Raw genomic sequence first — 25,186 nt, 5'->3', positions numbered from 1 at the left:
TGTCAAGACCTCTCTACAGTCGCTGTATAGATCAGCTTGAAAAGGAGCTAGGAGAATATTAAGGAGGATTTAAACCCTGGAGAAGCTGCCCAGAACAGATCATCAGATTAAAATTAATAATGGATGCCTACAAAAGGAGACAGGAGCAACTAGTCATAACCTTTTTAGACTTCAAAAAAGCTTATGATTGCATCCACAGATCTTCTATGGTGGACTTATTAAGAAATTGTGGACTTCATCCCAAATTAATAAAAATGATAAAATTAACCCTCACAAACACCACGTCCAAAGTAAAATTCAGAGGAGAACTATTGAGCCGTTTACGATTAAAACAGGGTAAAGACAAGGAGATGGTCTATCACCATTGCTCTTCAACTGTGCTCTTGAGTGCTTGATGACAGAATGGTACAAAGAGAATGCTAAAAACATAACAATTGGAACCAAGAAAGATGATATAAACCTAAATTGTTTGAGATTTGCAGATGACTTGGCATTACTAGCTAATAATGTACAAGAAGCTAGAAATCAAATAATGAGCCTGCAGAATATAGTGCAAAAAGTAGGGATCCAGATATCTTTTGAAAAGACTGAGATGATGGTAACAGACCCACTAGTAATAGACCAAGTAACAGTAGACAACAGAAAAATTAAAATAGTGAAGCAATTTAAATATCTTGGAGAGATTATAATACATGACTTGGATGAAAAACCTGCATGGCAAGAAAGAACCAAAATGATAAAAGCTCAAAACTAACATGGTCTACATACAATAAGAAATGTCTATCAATTCAAACAAAATTAACACTACAAGATGGTGGTTCAGCCAGAGGCAACTTATGCAAGTGAGACACTTTTTAAAGTCACTCAGAGAGTCAGGGTCGACAAAATACTAAAAGTAGAGAGAAGAACAGCTAGAACATGCATAAATAAAAAATACCAGAAGGAAGGACAATTGCGGATAGTGCCGAATGAAGTAGTGTACAGGGAACTGGAGCCCATCACAGATACTATACGTAAAAAGAGGATTTATTTCTTTGGCCACATAATGAGGACACCAGGAACCAGATTAGCAAGAAAAATTATGCAGAAACTGTGTAATCTGAAGCAACAAGTAGGATGGATCAAGGAAATTACAGAGGGTATGGGAGAACTAGATATAACCTTGGATGATGTGCAAAACGAGACAAAAAAATCTCAAGAAACTGAAAGACAAGAAAATAAGATTTAAACCAAAAGTAGACAAATGACACACAATGAAAAGGGTATTTGCAGATGAGGAAAGACAGGAAAGATCAGAACGAATGAAAAGATACTGGGCAGTTACGAAAGAACGAAACATGCGCTTACTGAAGAAGAGGACCAGGGAATGACTGACTAAAGTGGTCCAATGAGGCCGTAAAAGAAAGTAGTACTAGTAAAAGTAGTAGTAGTAGTAGTAGTAGTAGTAGTAGTAGTAATAAGAGAAATCAGAGCATATACAGAGAGACCTAAGTATTCATTTTCTCCAAGTGCTGTTTGAGAGAGGAACAGTAGAGAAATAGTCTGAAGGTGGTTTGAAGAACTCTCTGTGAACTGTAGAGTAGCTACAGAAAACTTGTTAGATACAGAGTACTGATAGTTGCTGTAAAGACTGTCACCTAACTCACAGTGCAAACAAATTTAATGAATAGTACACAAGCTGACAGATTGATTACAAAATTCGTTACCTAACATTACAATCAGTGAAATAATAAAGTATTTATTGATTTAAGGTGTAATGATCAGATACAAATAGCTTCATTAGTTCACGAGCATCGCACTGGATAATGTTGCGGGAAGCTGCATAATATTTCAATGGGGCAGCTGCTAGTCATTTTCAGGTCCTTACTGATGCGTTGCTGCAATGGCTCGCCAATAAATATGCTGACTTCTAGAAAAGTGCAGGCACCAGGATTGGGGCTATAACATCACTGTACACAAATCATAGAGCACAATGACATTCAGTGCCCCTGCCGGAGAAATGGGCCATGATCTTTGCATGTGGGACGTGGGAAAGGCATGGCCACAAACCATGGCCCAGTGTGCACGTGTGCAGGATGCTCGAACTTAGGTAAGTATGTGGGCTCTGATTCCCCATCTGTGGTGACTCAGATTAATTTGTCTGTGGCCCAAGATCCCTTAGTACTGCCAATGCTGGTTCCCACACCTTGCTGAGTTGAAATCCTGTGTCTGTTAATCAGGTTGTTACTTATATGTATCTGAACTACTCCTTTAATGATAGAGCATCAGCACATGCAAGCAGAGGAAAGGATCTTTGCCTCTTAGTAGTTCAGGCTACGTCCCGTGTCAAGACAGTGTTCAGCCACAGCAGACTTTTTGGGCTGACCCAATCTGGTGTGATGTCTATATTCAGCCATCTACCCTTAACAGTGTGACATGTCTGGCCAATGTATGATTTCCCACACTTGCGTGGGATTTTATATATCCCTGGTTTCCTTAGACGTTTCCTTAGACTGTCTTTAACAAAACCCATCATCATTTGCACTCACACAAGAGGGTGGAAGACACATTTTATTTTATGTTTCTTGAACAGCATGCTGATCTTAAAGGACACATAATGTAGAAAAACTGTCCTTGTGGAGGACATAAAATTTAGTCTCTTTTCCCACATCAATATCGCAGCATCACCTAGTTGTTTAAAAGTGAAATTCAACACAGTGTGTCTGCATAATTTATGTTCTTTTCATGCTCTATGATTCATTTACAATAATTCCAATCCCAAAGAAAGCAGGTGCTGACAGATGTGAAAATCACCGAACTATCAGTATAATAAGTCACAGCTGCAAAATACTAACACGAATTCTTTATAGACGAATGGAAAATCTGGTGGAAGCCGACTTTGGGGCAGATCAGTTTGGATACTGTAGAAATGTTGGAACATGTGAGACAATACTGACCCTACGACTTATCTTAGAAGATAGATTAAGGAAAGGCAAAGCTAAGTTTCTAGTATTTGTAGACTTACAGAAGGGTTTTGACAATGTTGACTGGAATACTCTCTTTGAAATTCTGAAAGTGGCAGGGGTCAAATAGAGGGAACGAAAGGCTATTTACATTTTGTACAGAAACCAGATGGCAGTTATAAGAGTTGAGGAGGCATCAAATGAAAGCAGTGGTTGGGAAGGGAGTGAGACAGGGTTGTAGCCTATCCCCGTTGTTATTCAATCTGTATATTGAGCAAGCAGTTAAGGAAACAAAAGGAAAATTTGGAGTAGGAATTAAAATCCATGGAGAAGAAATAAAAACTTTCACATTTGCCGATGATACTGTAATTCTGCCAGAGACAGTAAAGGACCTGGAGAGCAGTCGAATGGAATGGACAGTGTCTTGACAGGAGGATATAAGATGCACATCAACAAAAGCAAAATGAGGAAATGGAATGTAGTCAAATTAAATCAGGTGATGTTAAGGGAATTATATTAGGAAGTGAGACACTTAAAGTATTAAATGAGTTTTGCTATTTGGGGAGCAAAATAACAGATGATGGTCGAAGTAGAGAGGATATAAAATATAGACCGGCAATGGCAAGGAAAGTGTTTCTGAAGAAGAGAAATTTGTTATCATCGAGTATAGATTTAAGTGTCAGGAAGTCTTTTCTGAAAGTATTTGTATGGAGTGTAGCCATGTATGGAAGTGAAACATGGATGATAAATAGTTTAGAAAAGAAGAGAACAGAAGCTTTCGAAATGTGGTGCTACAGAAGAATGCTGAAGATTAGATGGGTAGATCACATAACTAATGAGGAATTGGGGAGAAGAGAAATTTGTGGTACAACTTGACTAGAAGAAGGGATCGGTTGGTAGGACATGTTCTGAGGCATCAAGGGATCACCAATTTAGTGTTGGAGGACAGTGTGGAGGGTAAAAATAGTAGAGGAAGACCAAGAGATGAATATACTAAGCAGATTCAGAAGGATGTAGGGCGCAGTAGGTACTGGGAAATGAAGAAGCTTGCACAGGATAGAGCAGCAAGGAGAGCTGCATCAAACCAGTCTCTGGATTGAAGACCACAACAATAACAATGTTATAGCCCCACCACTTGGCGTCTGCACTTTTCTAGTGAGACAGTGTATATATTGATGAGCCACTGTAGCAACACTTCAGTAAGCACCTGAAGATAATGAGCAGCAGTCTCATTAAAATATTGTGCAGCTTCCACAGCCATTGTCTGACATGACACCTGTGAACCAATGAAGCAGTTATTATGTCAGGAAAGTCTCAAACGGCACATCAGACACAAATAGTTGTAGGAAAGGTCAGACTAAGATTCTTTCAAGGAATCCTCTGGCAATGTAATCCTACACCTACATCTATACACTGCAAACTATTGTGAAGTGCTTGACAGAGGGCACTGTCCACTGTACCAGGTATTATTCCACTCACTTATGGAGAGTGGGAAGAATGATTACTTAAATGCCATTGTGCATGATTTGGTGAGTCTAATCTTGTCTTGGTTAACCGTATGTGAGTGGTATGAAGGGAGTTTTATATTCCTGGACTGTTCACTTTTGAAACATTGTACGTAGGCTTTTGTAGGAATACTTGCTTGTATCTTCTAGCATGTGTCAGTTAGGTCTTTCAGCATCTCTGTGGCACACTCCCATGTAGACTTATCGAATTTGTCTGGTATTCCACCAATGAACTGATGTCTGTCACCTGCCTTATTTACAACTAAGCATATGCAGTTTTTCCACTTTACACCCCCATATACTGTTACAATACAAGCATCTGTATGAGTTGACCTATTCCAACTGTGAGGAAGGTATACTGCAGACATAGATAGTTTATTTTTTCATTTTGTAAAACACATAATTTTACATTTCTGAACATTTAAAACAAGGTGCCAGCCTTTGCAACATTTGCCAATATTTGTGTGGATTTTTTCAGGCTTTGCTTCATTATACAGGGTAAGTCACTAACTATTGCCACCAAGAATAACTCCAAAAGTATGATAGGAGCTGAAAAGTTTGTGGGACAAAAGTTGTATGGGACAACAGGGGCCATAATATGAAGTTACTTTTTTTTTTTTTTTTTTTTTAAATGGGATGCTAAGGTATGGTACTTATTCTCTGATAGTGGCTATCGAGACGAATCCAATGATGTGTAACAGTAAGGTCTTTGAAGGATAACGAATGTCACAAAGGTGGCATGAACATGCATTTACAGAAGGTGTTTGAAGTGATTACCATTGGTATCAATGCAGTGCTGCAATCTTCTTATCATGGATTGAGTAGTATTCCTTATCACATCGGCACTTATCAAAGCACATGCTCTGACAATTTTGTCTCACATATCTTCAGGTGTAGTTGGAACAACTTTATAAACAATGTCTTTTACAAATCCCCACAAGAAAAAACACAGAAGTGTCAAGTCTGGCGAACAAGCCAGCCACGACACAATCCTCCGCATCCAATCCAGTGATTTGGGAATTGTCTCTACAACTCATTTCTAGCCATCAGCAAAAAATGTGCTGGACACCCATCATGTTGATACCACATTCTGTTCCTTGTCCCTAAAGGTATTTCTTCCAATAACAGACCTAATGTTTCTTGCAGGAATGTGGTGCACTTCCTACCAATAACATTTCCTTCGATGAACTAGGGGCCTCTAATTCTGTCCACCAGAATCCCATACCATACATTCACCGACCACGGTTTTTGGTGTGCAACTTTTCACGGCCAACATGCATTTTCAGTTGCCCAATAATGCATGTTATGTAAATTAACATTTCCATGGCTTGTGAATGTAGCCTCATCAGTAAAAAATATCAAATTAATAAATGTGTCATCCCTCTGAATCTGAAGTTGAGCCCATCGGCAGAATTCAATGTGGCACATACAATCTGTTCCAGTTAATTCTTGTTGGAGACTGATATGGTACGGATGATATTTATGGTGATGCATAACACGAACACTACTACTCTGGCTCATGCCAGATTCCCTTGCGACTTCTTGCGAAAAACACATGGATCTCAAACCATCGTGTACCAATTTCCGCTTCCTCGTTAAGTAACCTTCCTTTGCCAGATATGTTTCCAATGCATTTAAGATCCAGTTGTTTTCAATTTATCATACACATATTTAAATGTACGACATGCAGGGTGAGTATGTGGGGGATATCTTTCAGCGTGTAAGTCTGTAGCTCTCACAGAATTTCGTTGGTATTCTCCGTAAATGACAACCATATCGACTTGTTCTTCAAAGGAATACATTATTCACATTTGCTTGATTCAACGATACTAGTCTTACCATTCCTAATAGTGTTGTACTGTGAAATTGTCGAATGGTATTTACAAGTCACTGGCATGTTAGATGGATACACCGTATTTGCGAATATTTACTATTTGTACGTTATATGAGAGAAATTGTCAGAGCACGTGATTTGATGAGTCTGGAGTGATAAGGAATACCACTCAATCCATGATAAGTAGATTTCAGCACTATATTGATACCAATGGTCCTCACTTTGAACATCTTCTGTAAATGGACATTCATGCCACCTTTGTTACCTTCGTTGACCTTCAAAGACCTTACTTTTATGCATCATTGGATTCGTCTTGATAGCTACAATCAGAAAATAAGTACCAAACTGTAGCATCCCACTTAACAAACAAAGCGTCCCATCTAGCAACAAAAAACCAATATCATATTATGGTCCCCGCTGTCCCATGCAACATTTGGCCCACAAACTTTTCAGCTACTATCATACTTTCAGAGTTTTTCTAGGTGGCAATAGTTAGTGACTCATCCTGTAGATAACTCTATGATTAGTGAAAAGTCTGAAGCTACTATTAATATTGTCTAGATAAAAAATCTACTCACCAAGCAGTGGCAGGAGAACATACATATAAAAAAGGTTTTGTTCATGCAAGATTTCAGAGCCAATGGCTCCTCCTTTCGGCAGAAGGTCTTTCATTCTCATCCCCTCCAGCAAGTCTCCACTGATCTTGGGTTCTGGATGACTTTACCGAACTACACTCCTTTTTCTTTACCTTCACCGCTTCCTTCCCTTTCAACCCTGCTGCCAGAATAAGGAGCTACAGGCTCTGAAAGCTTGCATAAGTAAAACCTTTTTTTATACATATGTTCTCCTCCGCCACTTGGCGAATAAATTTTTTCTCTATCCAATTACATTTTATTGTCAAAAATTGATTTTAATATTGCCTGCGACTGGATAGACAAAACATCTACTAACCAAGCACCATAGATCACGCATATAAAAGGTATTACATATGCAAGCTTTCGGAACCAGTAGCACTTTCTTTTGAAAGAAGGATAGAACAGGAAGGAAGAGGAATGAAAGAAAAGAGCTGGTGAGGTTTAGGAAAAGGGGTAGAGCTTGGAAAAGTCACCCACAACCTTGGATCAGAGAAGACTTACAGATGGGATGAGAAGGAAAGACTGATTCTTGGAGACTGCACCAGACGAGATTTGAGCTTAAAGGTGGAAGATAGGCTAATACGCACAACAGAGATTCCTGCAATAGCATTATGCACAAGTTAATAAGAGCTACAATCTAAGTGCATTATATGTGATAGAGGTGTGAGAGGGACAGAAAAAAATAGACAGGTCAGAAAATGAAAGATGTAGAAAACTAAAATCGAGTGAAGATGGGAAAAGTTACTGTGAAGAAATGCTGACACCGAAGAAATTAACATAAATTAAGACCAGGGGGTTGGTAAGAACCAAGGACATGTTGTTGTGTCAGTTCCTACATGCAGAGTTCTGAGGAACTGGTGTCTGGTGGAAGATTCCAGATGGCACATGTGGTGAAACAGGCATCATCGTCACAACTGTCATGTAGTGCACACTCCGCAACAGCATATTGTGTGTTATCAGTATGCAACCTCTACCTATGCTCATTCATCCTAACTGATAACTTGATGGTAGTCATGCTGCTGTAAAATGCTGAACAGTGTTTACATAACAGCTGGTACATGCTGTGACGTTTCACAGATCACTCTCCGTTTGATAGTACATGTTTTGCCAGTTACAGGTCTGGTACAAGTGGTGGTAGGAGGGTGCTTAGGCCAAGTCTTGCAGCGGGGATGGTCACAGTGGTAGGAGCCAAATGGTAGGCAGATAAGTGCAGAAGGAGCATAGGATCTAACAAGGATATTGTGGATATTGGGAGGGTGTGGTGGGTAAAATCTCAGACATAAAGGATCTCATTTCAGGGCATGATTTTTAGGAAGTCATGGCCTTGTCGAAGTAGCTGATTAACACATTCACGATACTGAGTGACAAATGGTGTACTCCTAAGTTGTTTTTCGGAGGGATCAGCAGCACCAGGATTGGATGTGATGGCCCAGGATATCTGCTTTTCAATTAGGCTGGTGGGGTAATTATATCCAGTGAAGGCTGAGGTGAAAATGGTGGTGTATTGCTGTAAAGAATTTGCACCTGAACAAAAACATTTGCCTCAAATGCCAAGGCTGTATGGGAGGGAATATTTGACGTGGAAAGGATGGCAAGGGTCAAAATGTAAGTATTGTTGTTTGTTAATATGAACAGATGTGATTAGCCAGCCTGCAGTGAGAATCAGCTCAACATCAAGGAAAGTTGCATGGGATTCAGAACAGAACCATGTGAAATTTTATTGGGAGAATGTATTTCAAGATTCCAGGAATTTTAACAGGTCAGCCTCACCATGAGTCCATATGATGAAGATGCCATCAGTGTATCTAAACCAAACCAGGGCCTGAAGGCTTGTGAATCTTGGGCAGGCCCCCTCCAACTAACACATGAAAAGGTTGGCATAGGAAGGAGCCACCTTGGTTCCCACAGCTGCACCTCTGTTCTGTTTGTATGTCTGCTCCTCGAAGTTGAAGTAGTAGTTATTAAGTATAAAGGTGATTAAGGTGGGCAGGAGAGATGTCATAAGTGTGGAATCAGCTGGGCACTGACCGAGAAAATGTTCAGCAGCAGACAGGCAATGAACGTGGGGGATGTCGGTATGGAGGGAGGTGGCATCAATGGTGACAAGCAAGGTGTGTGGTGGGAATGGGATGGGCACATATTTCAGATGATCTAGGAAATGGTTGGTGTCTTTAATAGGAAGGAAGTCTTTGTACTATGGGTTGCAGATGTTGATCAATTAAGGCACATACATGTTCAATGGGTGCTTTGAAGCTAGCAACTATGGGGCAGCCAGGATGATGAGTTTGTGGATCTTAGGAAGAAGATAAAAGGTGGGGATGCATGGTTTAGATGGGATAAGAAGTTCTATGGATTGAGGTGTTAGTCTTTGTGAGGGGCCTGGGGTTTTAAGGAGGGACTGCAGGTCAGTTTAAATCACAGGGACAGGGTCTCGATGGCAGATGCTGTATGTAGAGGTGTCAGACAGCTGGTGTTGAGCTTCACTTATTTACTCCTGTTGGTCAAGTACCACAGTGAGAGACCACTTGTCAATTGGGAGGATAGTAATGGAGTCATCAGCTTTTAGGGAACAAATAGTCTGGAGTTGTGCAGAGGTGTGTGTGTGTGTGTGTGTGTGTGTGTGTGTGTGTGTGTGTGTGTGTGTGTGTGTGTGTTTGGAACTTATGTTTGCTCAATGCTGAGGTTATCACAGCCATTACACATATTAAGAGAAATGGTTGTAGGCAAAATGACTAAGATTGTTGTCACAGAATGAGGAGGAAACATATAAAATGACACTCATTCACTTACTCCCACCTCACTCACAATTACACACACAATCACTCTATTTCGCAGATCTTAATACAACATAGGAGGGTTAAAGGTGCTATACATGAGAGTAAAACAGAAGTAAAACAACACAAGAGCTAAAAGAAAGACACTGGGAAATGTGACTGGCTGACTACTTACAATAAAACTTCGGTGAGCCAGTCGCCCTGTTGACGCATTAAGACCATTTCCCTAAAATTTGTGGACAAAAGTTGGACAGAGCACAAAACCTTAAAACTTGAACCACATTCGTGTCAATGTTAGTCAAAATAGAGAGCAAGTCTGCCAGCAAATCTGCTAGTGCCCTCTGGTCCAAAAATTAAACACAGTCTAGTAAATGCGGCACACAGTGATTTGTAGGCCACAAGCACCACACATTGGAGGGTACTCACACTGGAATTAAGAAGCCATGTATCATAGGGCTGTGGCCTATGAGAAGACAAATACGGAGGACCTTGTCCTGTTCACATGGCCAGAAGGAGGTATGCCACAGCTGTGTTGTGGGCTTTACTAGATGCAGATTATTGTCTGTCACTTCCAGCCACTCATTCTCTCATCAATGCAAGACTCTGTACCTCAAATAGTGACACTAGAGCATGCAAGGGAATGGCACACCAAAATAACTGAGGATTACGACACACTTCCTTTGCTGCTAGATCCACCCTTTCATTCCCCGCAGTACCCCTGTGCCCTGTACCCTGCAGAAAGACATCTCCTTCCCCAGCAGTATATTATGGAATTCTTTATCTGCTGGGTACAAATATTGTAGAAAGTGAAGAGCACTAAGAGAACTGGAACAGACAACAAATTTAACACTTTAAAAATGTCTCATCTGTTTCACTGCCCACAAGACCGCATATAATTCTGCATTGAACACATTAAAGGCTCAAGGAAGTCAGACCTTGATGACAAGATTACAAGATTCGGGAAAACAACAGAGCTCCCTCCTATATAGACCCATACATAAAGAGAGCGCCCCCCACCACCTTCCCCCATATAAAGCCACCCGTAAAGACAGCTACATAGCTGTGGTGCTCATTTAAAATGTCAGAGAATATCACATTAAAAACAGAAGCTGGAGTGCAATCTCTCTTTACGGCACCAGATCTAAAATTACTCTGGGCCTATGCAGTAACCAGGCTGTCAGACAGTTAAAGGCCTGGGTTTGAGGTTGTGCTTGCTCCACTTCAATTGACTTCAACACAGGTCACGCACAGATCTCAATATAAAAATGCAGTAAATGAAGCAGGCAATAAGGAATACAAATGTCTCAAAAATGAGATCGACAGGAAGTGCAAAATGACTAAGAAGGGATTGCTAGAGGACAAATATAAGGATGTAGAGGCTTATCTCACTAGGGCTAAGGTAGATACTGTCTACAGGAAAATTAAAGAGACCTTTGGAGAAAAGAGAACCACTTGTATGAATATCAAGAGCTCAGATGGAAACCAGTTCTAAGCAAAGATGGGAAAGCAGACAGGTGGAAGGAGTATATAGAGGGTCTGTACAAGGGCGATGTACTTGAGGACAATATTATGGAAATGGAAGAGGATGTAGATGAAGATGAAATTGGAGATATGATACTGCGTGAAGAGTTTGACAGAGCACTGAAAGACCTGAGTCGAAACAAGGCCCCGGGAGTAGACAACATTCCATTAGAACTACTGACAGCCTTGGAAGAGCCAGTCCTGACAAAACTCTACCATCTGGTGAGCAAGATATATGAGACAGGCAAAATACCCTCAGACTTCAAGAAGAATAGAATAATTCCAATCCGAAAGAAAGCAGGTGTTGACAGATGTGAAAATTACTGAACTATCAGTTTAATAAGTCACGGCTGCAAAATACTAACGCAAATTCTTTACAGATGAATGGAAAAACTAGTAGAAGCCGACCTCGGGGAAGATCAGTTTGGATTGTGCAGAAATATTGCAACACGTGAGGCAATACTGACCCTATGACTTATCTTAGAAGCTAGATTAAGGAAAGGCAAACCTACGTTTCTAGCATTTGTAGACTTTAGAGATAGCTTTTGACAATGTTGACTGGAATACTCTCTTTAAAATTCTGAAGGTGGCAGGGGTAAAATACAGGGAGCGAAAGGCTATTTACAATTTGTACAGAAACCAGATGACAGTTATAAGAGTCGAGGGACAGGAAAGGGAAGCAGTGGTTGGGAAGGGAGTGAGACTGGATTGTAGCCTCTCCCCAACGTTATTCAATCTGTATATTGAGCAAGCATTGAAGGAAACAAAAGAAAAATTCGGAGTAGGTATTAAAATCCATGTAGAAGAAATAAAAACGTTGAGGTTCGCCGATGGCATTGTAATTCTGTCAGAGACAGCAAAGGACTTGGAAGAGCAGTTGAACGGAATGGACAGTGCCTTGAAAGGAGGATATAAGATGAACATCAACAAAAGCAAAATGAGGAAATGGAATGAAGTCAAATAAAGTCGGGTGATGCTGGGGGAATTAGATTAGGCAATGAGACACTTAAAGTAGTAAAGGAGTGTTGCTATTTGGGGAGCAAAATAACTGATGATGGTCGAAGTAGAGAGGATATAAAATGTAGACTGGCAATGGCAAGGAAAGAGCTTCTGAAGAAGAGAAATTTATTAACATCGAGTATAGATTTAAGTGTCAGGAAGTCGTTTCTGAAAGTATTTGTATGGAGTGTAGCCATGTATGGAAGTGAAACATGGATGATAAATAGTTTGGACAAGAAGAGAATAGAAGCTTTCAAAATATGGTGCTACAGAAGAATGCTAAAGGTAAGTTGGGTAGATCACATAACTAATGAGGAAGTATTGAATAGGATTGGGGAGAAGAGAAGTTTGTGGCACAACTTGACTAGAAGAAAGGATCGGTTGGTAGGACATGTTCTGAGGCATCAAGGAATCACCAATTTAGTACTGGACGGCAGTGTGGTGGGTAAAAATCGTAGAGGGAGACCGATAGATGAATACACCAAGCACATTCAGAAGGATGTAGGTTGCAGTAGGTACTGGGAGTTGAAGATACTTGCACAGGACAGAGTAGCATGGAGAGCTGCATCAAACCAGTCTCAGGACTGAAGACCACCACCACCACAACAACAACAACAACAACAACAAGTCAGTGGCATGATGGATCACTCATGTGATGTGGTCCACCATTTCTGGATGCTGTTGTGGCATTCAAACACAGTCAGCTGGCTGAACAGTGTCCAGTTAGCCCTGCTGTCCATCCATTTTGGTGACTTCTGTTCAGGTAGTACTCCATCCAGTATGTAAATGTGGAATGGGAAGTGGTCACTACTGAAATGTATGTCATCAATGACTTCCCATTGAACAGAGTCAGAAAGAGAAGTTGATGGCCAAGAACAATCCAGTTGCAACACAGAAACGAGTGGGAATACCAGCATTGAGGATGCAAAGCTCATGCATGAGATGTAAAGAGGCTCTCCAACAACCAATCCCAAAGGCAAGTAGAGGTTGAGCCGCACAAGCCATGATGTGCACGTAAGTCCTCCCTCCATTAGGAGAAATGGTCGGGGGAATTGTTCTATAAGATCTGTGTGAGTCTCATAGTCTACTGCATCTCATAGAAGTAAACAGAGTGAGAAGTGATCCTCTGACACACAAGAATTTCAACTGAAACTACCTGCGGGTCAGTAACTAGGGGGAAGAGCAGACAAGTGGTGCGCGTTATTGACACACACAGTGACCCCTCCCTTGGCTCTTTCCCCAGTCAGGTCGTCCTTGGAGTGTAGGATATAGCCCTGCATCAGTATCTTTAAAACGAATTTCTTGTAAGCATAAGCGCAAGGGGCATGGTTGTGCTAGAAATTTCAGTTCTTCTACATGAGTCCTGAACCCATTCACGTTCCACTGTAGTGTGGGAGCCATTTCATCAGTGTGGTTTTGATTTACCCATGTCTTTGCGCAGGGGAGGTGAATCACTTGTAGAGCGACTGGGAGTGGCAGGGTTCACTGGGCCGGTGATGAGGCTTCTAAACTCCATGATGTCCTCCTCATCAGTGAGACATGCCAGAATCATGCCTAACAACACCTGGGACAGCTTTTGACTCGAACATTGTGATCATTTCCCTGCACACTATCCCTTCGAGGATGATGGAGAAAGGAGGCATTGAGAGGCACTTCATTTTCGTGTGTCTTCTTGAAGCTCCCTGGTCTTTTCTGTTGCAGCTGCCTGGATTCCTTTGTCTTTACTTGGTTTGTCTTGGCATGTAATGTCAAGTACAGTTGCTGGACATCACCTGCGTGACCTGGGGAACAGATTACTGTACCATGGAAGTATACAAGTGGCAAAGACAGGGGGTTTCATTGCCTTATATTAATTGTTGGCTGTAAGTCAAAGGAACCCTGCTATAGTATGTTCAGGCAGCATTGGAGAATTGAATTTGACAACGAAGGTGGCAGTCTTTTCAGTTTCTACATTATTGTTTCACATTTGTTGCTCTACATCTGCCATTCCCTGTGATGCCCATTCTTGTTCAGCTCTGCTACATCCAAGTTCATGATATTACAGCACACGACCATAACCTTGCCCGAGTTGAGAGAGTTGTGTATCTCAACAAAGATATCATATTCACCCAATCTGGGTGATTTCTTAAGAAGTTCAACCTGCTTTAACTGGATGGTTTCCACCAGCAAGAAACCATTACATAAGCATTTAATAGACTCTAAGGTGCCAGGAAGTCCTTCCAAGCCTTTATGGCAAAGAATGGAGACACTTCTTCAAACGACCCTTTGTTCCTCTCAATCAGCAGAAACACATTTTGTTTTAAGATTCCTTGAGCCCTATTACTTTAGCACAAATGAGTCCGATTATCAGGAGAGCTGGCCCCATCATTCATTCATTAGGATGAGTGGATAAGAGTACAAGACAGAGCCCTGTGTGCATGAGCAAGGCTTGTACAACTGAAGTGTGGCAGGTTCCCAATAGGTTGCCCACTCAAGACTGTTTCACCTCAACTGCCGTGCATTTTATCAACATGCAGTACACCTTCAGATTGAGGAGTTTTTTATATCCTCGCAATCCACATGGTCGAACCACGATTTCCGTTCCCTGTGACACACATCATTCCACTGCTGCACCACGTGGTGGTCACTGAAGCACACCCAGAACCTATGGTAGCAGAGGACTGCTGGCACTTACCTGCCCCCTGCTCAGGAACCCTGGGGTCACCAAGCCCGTACACAGCAAATGAGCATTAAGACCCAGAGATGAGTTCTCCAGAGGATAGGTTAAGCCATGTTGTAGGGACATCAGGAGGAGCTGTGAAGCAACACTGGATGTGAGGAATTCTTGGATGGCTTGTAAGAGATGATTTTGTAGTAGTGTTGGTGGATCAAGTTGCGATGTGGTTGAAACTGTTCAAGGCAGAGTTCAATGTTAGGTTTGGTGTTGGAGAGGTATTGGGATTGGATTGCAAAGTGAAGTTTCTTCCTGACATCATGTGTGAAGGAAAGTATGTCCTTCACTACAGCAGCATGATTAAATCTGTGTTTAGAGCTGAAAGTGAGATCTTTGGATAATACAGATAACTCAGGAAGGGTGAGTGCTCTAGATGAGAGTTTGAGATCACACTATTGTTGTGACTGGTTATTTTGAGTATGAGCTGTTATTGGTCTGGCAGTGGTGAAGGATGGGGAACATAAAGGCGGTTGGCCAAGATGGTTATTCAAGGTCTCAGTAATATGTGTACTGTACCACTACAAAATATCAAACAAATTCAATTAATATACTCACATCAACTGGACTTTGATACTAGCACCTTCAACAACTGTTATCATTTTTGATGATGGTTCAAATCTGTACTCCTTCATCATTGGTCTGAGATAATATTCACTTGGACTGAGTGAACTGAATGTCCTTTTACCATCAGCATCAGTCTGGCTGTTGCGTCGAAAACTTTCACCTCCAGACAGGGACAATAATACACCCTAAAAATGAAGAGGGAACTTTTTTTATTAATGTGAAACTAAGTGGTGCACAGGGCTTAAAACATAATTCTGATACAATACCTGCAATGGTTTCCCATCAGCTTTGTCTATTACTTCTACCACAATTTCTGCTAATTTGTGGGCTTTGAAAGTGGTTTTAGCGTCAGGACCAGACAACACATAGCCTTCTTTTTCAGCTGATACACTGCAAATGAGGTAAACAGCAGAAATGTCACACTGAAGAACTTGATAAACAAATGTGTATAATTAACAACCACATAATGTAGATTAATTATCCTGAGCACTTTTACAGCTATTTGATTAACTATGTTTGTTCTAAAAAACAAAGCTTGTCTTGAAATATCTATTGAAATTTCATATTATTCAATCAGAAAAGAAACAAAAAATAAATGAAAAGGGAAACACAGGTAAGTCCTACATCTGTGATTCAGTTCGGTAACATACATTTACATTAAAATATACAGACGAAAGTTGACATACCGGTATTTTAATCCATCAGAAAGAGGACCAAACTTAAATTTTCCATCAGTGGAAGTGTCTGTGCTTGCAACGATTTCCTCAGAACCTTCTACAAATACTGATACTTTAACACCGACCAGTGGTGGCTCTACTTTTCCTTCTATGATATGACCTTTATCAGCATAAAATTCAACTCCTTTATCAGTACAGTCAGAAGGCCCTGACAAAGTGCTTTTTACAGGTGTGAACAAAAGTGTATTGGCTGCTGGAACAAATCTGAGTCTCTCCCCTTCTACAACATGGAGCTGGAATTTGTACTCATACTGGCCATTATTCAGCGGTTGTGGCTCCAGTGGTCCAATCCTAAACAAAAGAACAATTTATAAATAAAAGGAAGTGATTATTTGAATTCTGTTCAATAGTTTTTGCTCATTGCCAATAAAAAGATAAGTCCTAGAAAAATTCAGCTCTCACTGGACTCTGAAAGTTTTTTTTGGCTACAAGTAGTGCGTGTAGAAAGTATCTGGATCCACATAGACTGCTTCAGGAATGATGATACACAAGCCAGAGTCAATGCAGCACAGATGCAATTATGTGAAGTCACAAAGGCTCTATGTTACAATCATTCCAATCCAACTTAAAGCTCAAGTGTATCAGATGTTGGTACGAGGACTATGCCGAAAGTTTTTAGCAGCCCGTAAACCGTAAGGCGGAGGACAATGGGGCTGTTTTCATTCAAAAGAGCGATGTTTTTCGACCTTGGGACATGTGTGCGCAGCCCCTGGCTAGCGGTGATCCCCCCACAGCGCGGTAAGAAAGCACGGGCAGTGCTGAGTCAGAGATGGTGCAGGATGGAGCTGTCGCGCCACGACTTTCGCGCCATGATTTTTTACGATTATAAAATTCTAATGGTATGCAAAGTGCGGAATTCCCCACAAAAAGTGAAGGTTTTGTTATATCTGTAACACTCCCTGTTCCTTTGTTTAGTGGCAAATCGACACAGCTCACATCACCAATTCTTCACTGAATATTGTTTATATTCAGGGCTATCTGTTTTTCATTTTCTTGTCAATACTTCAATGTTAAATCTCCAAAATGTCACGACTGTAACCATGAAATGACCCCATACTGACAACAGCCTCTTAATACACTTACTCCTTTGTGAAGTCTGTTGCCAACAATCAATAACACTTACGAAATAACAGTAACATTCATAAATAAAATACTACAAGCAGAAATGACTAACACTATGCACTACTCAGCATTGGTGTCCCACAGAGAGCAGTGAGTATTCAGTGATAAAAACCTTTGACAACCTATCCAGTGATGTAAAGAGTAAAAAAAAATTAACTTCAAACACAAACTGAAATCAAAATAGTTTGACAACTCCTCTACCCCATAGGAGAATATGTGTGTGTGTGTGTGTGTGTGTGTGTGTGTGTGTGTGAGGGGGGGGGGGGGGGGGGGGGGAGAGGCAGCACATACGAAAGGTCAAGAGAGAAGGGATGAAGTGGGGAAGAATATACAAATAGTTGAGTACCAAATATTGTGTAGAAAAACAGCCAGTAGTTGCATGAAGCATTTTGTTTTTCTTCCTAACATGGTCTTGGATTTTGCTTTGTGGATCAACTCTGATTTCTTTGGTACTGTGTGTGATCTTCATCCATCCACATTGACGAGGTATCCATAATTTTTCACTGTGCTCTGTGGTGCTCTCCATACATGCCCTTTAACATATTCTCAGTGTTTGGCTTCACACTGACCTGCTGTCTGATGATGATGTTTCTGATACTGTCTGCCAGAGTCACTCCTGTTATCTGACACAGCATATGCTTGAGAACTTTCCTTTCCCACAGTTGGAGACTGATTCAAACGACTTCATTTACTAACAAGATGGGGCATTGCCACACTGACATCTGGAAGTGCAGGAATTTTTAAATCAAAGGATTACTGAAAGATGGATCGGTCAAATGGACCAAATGATTCAGCGTTACATTGCTGGACTCCAAGGTCACTGGACCTCACTGTATGTGATTATTTCTTGTGGGGGTTTATAAAAGACTCTGTTTATATGCCTCCATTACCAACAACAGTGAATGAACTGAGACATTGCATAACAGCAGCTGTGGAAGCTGTAACTGAAGACATGCTTGCTGCAGTGTGGGAACAATTTGAATACCCCACTGACGTATGCCATGCATCTCAGGGGGGGCATACTGAACACCTATGAGAGAAGGGACAAAAAACTTTTTGAGTTTCCCGTTCATCAAAAAACAATCCCATTAATAAACAAAAAAAAATTCATTGCATATGTTTATTAGTTTCAGAAATATGTACGTGCCAAATTGGATGATTTTTTTTTGATACACCCTGTATATCTTAATGATAGATTTCATTAAGGAGTAAATACACATGGAAACAGTAGTTACTATCCCTAATTCTGTAAACAGGAATCTGCAGGATGTTCTTTAAGTTCACACCACAAATAATTCTCATCATACTTTTTGGACCTGGAAAATTTTCACTTGGCTTTAAGAGTTACACCAATAGATAACCTTGTGTGACATTATGGAATGAAAGTAAGCATAGTACGCTAGAATGAAAGTAAGCATAGTACGCTAGCTTCTTTTAATTTTTATATCAGTTATGTCTGACAACATTCACACTGCAAATAGAGACTTGTTTAGGCACTTCAAAAGTTCTGTGGTATGCTCCTCTCAGTTTTATTTATTATCAGGCTCTAATCCCAAGAATTCTATGTCATAAACATTGTTAGTATTCAGTTTTTACTTTCATTAAGTGTACACGTTTATTCTTCATCTTCCCAAATAAAATAAAAGACTTCATCAACTTACATTCATTAAACAGGATCAAATCGACAGGCAGCATAGGTCTATAAACTGCATGTCTCATGTTGAGGTACTTCTATGAATGGCAGAATACTATAAGTATCATGCCAGCACAGCTCAGACCCCACTTTGAACCAGTATCAGACTCCATTGTATCAAGACTTAGTTATAACAGCAGCAGGTAATCATGTATCACAGAAAGATTTAATTACTGTATTATTCCTGTTTAAATAGCAAATACTGCACTGTCAATGCTCGAGATGGTGATATATATTACTGAAACAGGAACACCATTGTGCTTCATCTGCTAAATCCAATGCTTGTCTTACATAACCCATCAATTACATCCTTCTGCATTTTACCACCATCATTCTTTACATATGCTTAATTTTCCTGGATGTGTGAACTTTAAGATGAATGTAAAATATACTGTTGGACAAAATCAAGATTGTGTCAAGTGCAGTTATATTTCATTATTTGCTTTTTTAACTGTGCAGTGACATGAAAGTAACACAACAGAATCATAAAGAACATAACTTATCTCACTTTCTCTGAATATATATTAAGAGTTTAAAATTTAATCTGTTGTGAAAATATAAAATTGGGCATGAATAATAATAACATTAATAACAATAAAAATAAAATGATTTCTTGTTCCCAGATAGAAACAACCCGGCAAAATCAAAACAAAATAAAATCAATTAGAAACTGGAAGCTTCAGTCATTATAACCTTATTTCTTTCAGTTGGAAAAAATAATGTTGAAAATGGGACTTTCTGTGGTTTCTCTACAATACATTTAAGTGAATACTGGGATGATTTCTAAAACAATGTGATGGCTGATTACTACCAGTGCCCTTACCCAATATGGTGTTCAAGCCTGAATCCTCTGTCTGGATATTATACATCCTGACCCCTCAGCCACAGAGATGGGTACTCAGACTTTATATCATGAGGACATATCTTATGAAGCAATACTTGAAATGCAACTTCTCTGATTAAATAGGATAAATGCTAGCTAAAACAGTGTCTCCAAAGAGCTCATGCGAATAACTGTTAGTATGTCTAACTGACATTCACTTGTTATTGTAAAGGTTAGGTTCAGCCCTCATATGGCTTGGTTTACAAGTCATGATTACTTTTATGCATTAAATTAGGCAACCACTTATGCAATATAATCATTATCACCATAAAAACATAATATGGTCAGGATATTTGGATAAAGAAAAGAATCTTATCAAAACTATATTTACCAAATTGTGATATCTATCAATATTTATATGAATGTATGCGGGAAATAACTATTCATATAAATATGGATAGATATCACAATTTGATAAATATAGTTTGGATAAGATGAATGTATGCAGGAAATAACTATCCCATGTGGAGTTGCTAGTCTCCCATTGTGCGCTTCCCTGGGTGGTGGATAGGGGAACGCTCACCAGATATGGTGGGTAATGAGGAAATAAAATGCCCAGGGCGGACCAAAACTAGCAAGCCTCCGCCCCTCTAACAAGGGAAGGGGGTTGGCGGCAGGAAGGGCATCCGGCTCTAAAAACATTGCCAAAACAAGAGGAATGATGGATGCTTCTCAAGATAAATGTTCCGGAGTAATAGCCTCCCATTCGGATCTCCGGGGAAGGCGTTATGCGAAGGATCCAAAGGTGTTCAAGATCAGAGTGGGAACTGCAAACGTGGGAATGATGACGGGAAAGGGAAGAGAGATAGTAGACATGATGCAGAGGAGGAAGATAAAGGCTTTGTGTGTGCAGGAGACAAGGTGAAAGGGCAATAAGGCAAAGATCTTAGCTGAAGGCTATAAGCTACTTTATAGTAGTGCAAGCCCGGAATCAAAAAATGGAGTTGGAGTTATTTTGCACAGAGAGCTTCAAGAAGAGGTATGTGAAGTCAGCAGAGTAAATGATAGGATCATGTATGTTAAGATGATGTTTGGTGGAGAAATGGTAATAGTGCTGACAGCCTATGCACCCCAAGTGCGATGTTCAGAGGACGAGAAGGAAAAGTTTTGGGAGAGATTTGGATGGAGTAATGGTCGGAATACCAGAGAATGAAAGAGTGATAGTCGGAGGGGATCTAAATGGTCATGCTGGCAGAAGGAAAGGTGGGGAAGAGAGGTGGCATGGACAATGGGGATATGGCGAGAGAAATGAGGAAGGAAAAAAGATAGTGGAGTTTGTAGTGGCTTTTGATCTAGTGTTTATGAATACCTATTTCCAAAGAAAAAGAGAAAAAAACTAATAACATACAGGAGTGACAAAAATAAAAGCCAAATTGATCACATATTATGTAGAAGGAAAAATAGTGGGGAGGTGCAAAATACTAAGGTCATATACGGTGAAGGAATAGCAACACAACGTAAGTTGATCGTAGCGGATTGTGAGACGAAAGTATGTAAAAGACAGAGGAACATAAATCAACGTGAAAGGAAAATTAAGTGGTGGAGATTAAAGGTTAAAAATTTGAGAGAGGAGTTTAGTGAAAAAGTACTGGGAAAGGTAAAATTGGCACGGAGAGTGCAAGAGTGGTGGAATATAAATATAAATAGTGCTGTTATAAGGAGGACCGGGGTGGAAGTGTTTGGGTTAACATCTGGGAGAAGGGTGCCAAAAGATAAGGAAGCATGGTGGTGGAATGAAGAGGTGCAGAAGGTTGTGAAGGAAAAGAAAGACGCTAAGAGGAAGTGGGATATGTCCGGAAGTGCTGAGGATGGACAAGCATACAAAAGTGCAAAGGAGGAGGCAAAACGAGCCGCGGCTAAGGCTAAAGCTGAATCAGTAAGGGAGGCATACGAACAACTACAGAAAAATCAGGATATGAGACAACTTATACGGATAGGCAAATCAAGAGATAAAGCTGCTAAGGATCTAACAGCAATAAAACAAAGAAAGATGAAATAAGAATAATTCTGCATGACCATGGAAAAATAATCCAAAGGTGGTTGAATTATTTTGAGAAATTGCTGAATGAAGAAAATGTAAACATGAAAACTGAGGAAGGAGGGGCAAATGAAGGATTAACGATGGATGTAAGTAGAGATGAAGTCGAATGGGCAGTTGAAAAGATGAAAAATGGGAAGGCAATTGGTCCAGACCAGATCCCCGTTGAGGTATGAAAGTGTCTCGGTAAAAAGGGAATTGAGCTTCTTTGGGATTTAATGAAGAAGATTTGGCTACAGGAGGAGATGACAGACAAGGGGAGAACTAGTGTATGGATCCCAACATTTACGGGGAAAGGTGATGTGCAGGACTGCAGTCACTATAGAGGTATTAAACTGATGGCACACACAATGAAAATTTGGCAAAGAGCTATAGAAGCAAGATTACGCAAGGAGACTGTGGTGTGTGAAGAACAGTTTGGGTTCATGCCAGGAAGAGGAACGACTGATGCAATACATGCTTTAAAGCAGATAGTGGAGAGACATGGGGAGTTACAAGCCGATCTACATATGGCTTTCCTTGATTTGGAGAAAGCATATGACAGAGTCCCAAGGGACAAAATATGAAGAAGCATGAGATAGCAGTGCGTGTCAGAGAAGTATGTGAGATTAGTGAAGGAAATGTACAGACAAGCAATGATACAGGTGAGAAGTAGTGTGGGCATGACAAAGGAGCTTCCAGTAAAAGTAGGGTTACATCAAGGGTCTGCACTTAGTACCTACCTCTTTGACCTAGTCCCTATCTCTTTGACCTGATTATGGATGTGCTGGTGAAAGATGTCAAGAAGGAAGCGCCGTGGAATATGATGTTTGCGGATGATGATGTTCTTTGTGAGCAGAGCATTGACAGACTTGAGGAAAAGCTGGAGGATTGGAGGAAGGCACTAGAAAAAAGAAGTATGAAAACTAGCAGGACAAAATCAGAATATTTAGCACTGAAGGGTGTGCAGATGAGGTCTTGCAAGATCCAGGATGATGAGCTGAAATCTGTCTGCAAATTTAAATACCTGGGGTTGTACATACAGAGGGACGGAGGACTGGAAAGCAAGATACAACACCGAATAAATTGCGGTTGGAACAACTGGAGGAAAATGAGTGGAGTGTTGTGTGACAAGAAGGTGAGCATTGGGTTGAAAGGGAAAGTGTACAAGTCGGTGGTAAGGCCTGCTATGATATATGGGGCAGAGACATGGGCAATCACAGTAGCCCAGGAAAGGAAGATGGAAGTGGCGGAAATGAGGATGCTGAGGTGGATGTGTGGGGTAACAAGGAAGGACAGGATTAGAAATTAATTTGTTAGAGGAGCTGTGAAAGTGGGACCCATGGGGAAAAAGATACAAGACAGCAGAAAAAGGTGGTATGGACACTTACAGAGAAAAGGGGACGAGTATATCGGAAACAGAGTTGAAGATATAAAGATTGAAGGAGCGAGGAGGAGAGGAAGACTGAAGATGAGGTGGAAGGATAAGATATCCGGGGACCTAAGGGAGAAAGGATGGAAGAAGGAAGAGGCAATGGACAGAGTACTATGGAGGAGAAGGATCCAGAAGAGCAATGCTGACCATACGTGACGTGGGACAAGGCGACGATAAAGAAGAAGAAGAAGAAGAAGAAGAAGAAGAAATAACTATCTTGCTATCTAACATAAAAAGTTTACACCAACAGTATAAGCACAGCCAATGCAATGCTCAGTCGTGGCTGTGTACATTGCAGGCATCTCGGCAGTTCCACACAGTCTGATGAAAAGAATTTTGCAGTTTTTGGACAGCTGCAAAGGGAGACTAACACTGACAATCCCAAACAATATGACCACTGCCCTACACAAGACTGAATGCTGCCTGCAGCCACAGCAGACATGTGATGCAGCAAGGGAAGTATAAAAGCTGACCACAGATAGAAAGGGAATGATTCTAGCAGCCACAGAGACTGCAAATATGAAAACCCCCTAAGAAACCCCACCCCCCCGTCGTAACTGCCGTCTGCTTCACGTCTGCTGTGCAGCGAGCTACGTTAATTTAAGTATCAATTCTATTTCTCTTACTTGTCACTTCTTCTTCCGTATGTTTTTGCTTTTAGGAAGCTTTATTTGTCGAGTGCTAGTAATAGTGTTCCACAGATTTCGTGTTTGTTTTGAATACAGTCAGAGAGAGTCCCTTTAGTCAGCCATAGTGCCAGTGCTGTAGTAACTGCCGTCTGCTTCACGTCTGCTGTGCAGCAAGCTACGTTAATTTAAGTATTAACTGTATTTTTCTTACTTGTAATTTCTTCTTCCGTGTGTTTTTGCTTTTAGGAAGCATTAATTGTTGAGTGCTAGTAATAGTGTTCCACAGATTTCGTGATTGTTTTGAATACAGTCAGAGAGAGTCCCTTTAGTCAACCATAGTGCCAGTAGTGCTAGTGTCTGTTTTCAATACAGTCCAGAGACAGGTAGTGCTATTTTCATTGTTTTCTTCAAGAAGTGTCTAGCAACCACAGTTCAGTCAACTATCAGCCGCCTTTAGTGAATTAACAGTCTAGTTAAAAGTTAACTCTCTACAGTAAATTGATTTCTTAGGATGGATAGGATGTGTGACTGCTGTGAACGGATGCAGGAGGAGCTGGCCACTGTTTGTGAACAGCTGAACGTGTTGATGGCCGCGGTCAGGCGTCTTCAGGCTGCTGCCACGGAGTGCAGCGGCAGTGGGGAGTCTGGTGCGTCGCATAGTACACCCCAGGTGTTACATGCTTCACCCACTGTCCCTGCTGTCGAGACATCTTCGCGGGTACCGGGCGCGGTTGGGCCACCCTCTCCCCAAGGGGAGTGGCGGGTTCAGCTGCGCACGAGGCGGAGTGTTAATGTGGAAGCTGGCCGTGTGGCATCGTCCGTTCTGCCTGTGAGTGGACATGTGGCCGCTCCTTCAGCAAGGTCCGAGCAGGCACACGGGGGGAGGAGTTTATTAGATACTGGGAGCTCCAACGTTAGGCGGGTGATGGAGCCCCTTAGAGAAATAGTGGAAAGGTTGGAGAAGAAAACCAGTGTTCACTCTGTCTGCTTACCGGGGGGTTTCATCCGAGATGTGGAGGAGGCTCTGCCGGCGGCGATAGAGAGCACTGGGTGCACTCGACTGCAAATTGTTGATCATGTCGGCACCAATGACTCCTGCCGTCTGGGTTCAGAGCTCATCCTCAGTTTGTACAGGCGGTCGGCGGAATTGGTGAAGGCGGAAAGCCTCGCTCGCGGGGTGGGA

The 25,186-nt window shown here is 41.1% G+C and overlaps 1 protein-coding gene across 2 annotated transcripts in view; it reads right to left on the bottom strand.

The window, feature by feature from the left end:
- Window positions 1-25,186, bottom strand: part of LOC124602995 (nodal modulator 3) — a 154,289-nt gene that overhangs the window by 5,617 nt on the left and 123,486 nt on the right. For both annotated transcript variants that reach the window (XM_047136362.1, XM_047136363.1), the window contains 3 exons: window positions 16,174-16,515; window positions 15,754-15,877; window positions 15,479-15,672 (listed from right to left, as the gene is read on the bottom strand). In XM_047136362.1, coding sequence (XP_046992318.1) covers window positions 15,479-15,672; window positions 15,754-15,877; window positions 16,174-16,515 — 660 coding nt within the window. The remainder of the gene's footprint in view (window positions 1-15,478; window positions 15,673-15,753; window positions 15,878-16,173; window positions 16,516-25,186) is intronic.

This window comes from Schistocerca americana, chromosome 1, assembly GCF_021461395.2.
Source record: "Schistocerca americana isolate TAMUIC-IGC-003095 chromosome 1, iqSchAmer2.1, whole genome shotgun sequence".
Lineage (NCBI taxonomy): Eukaryota > Metazoa > Arthropoda > Insecta > Orthoptera > Acrididae > Schistocerca > Schistocerca americana.
The sequence above is the reverse complement of the archived record's forward strand: the minus strand, read 5'-3'. Positions and strand labels throughout refer to the sequence as shown.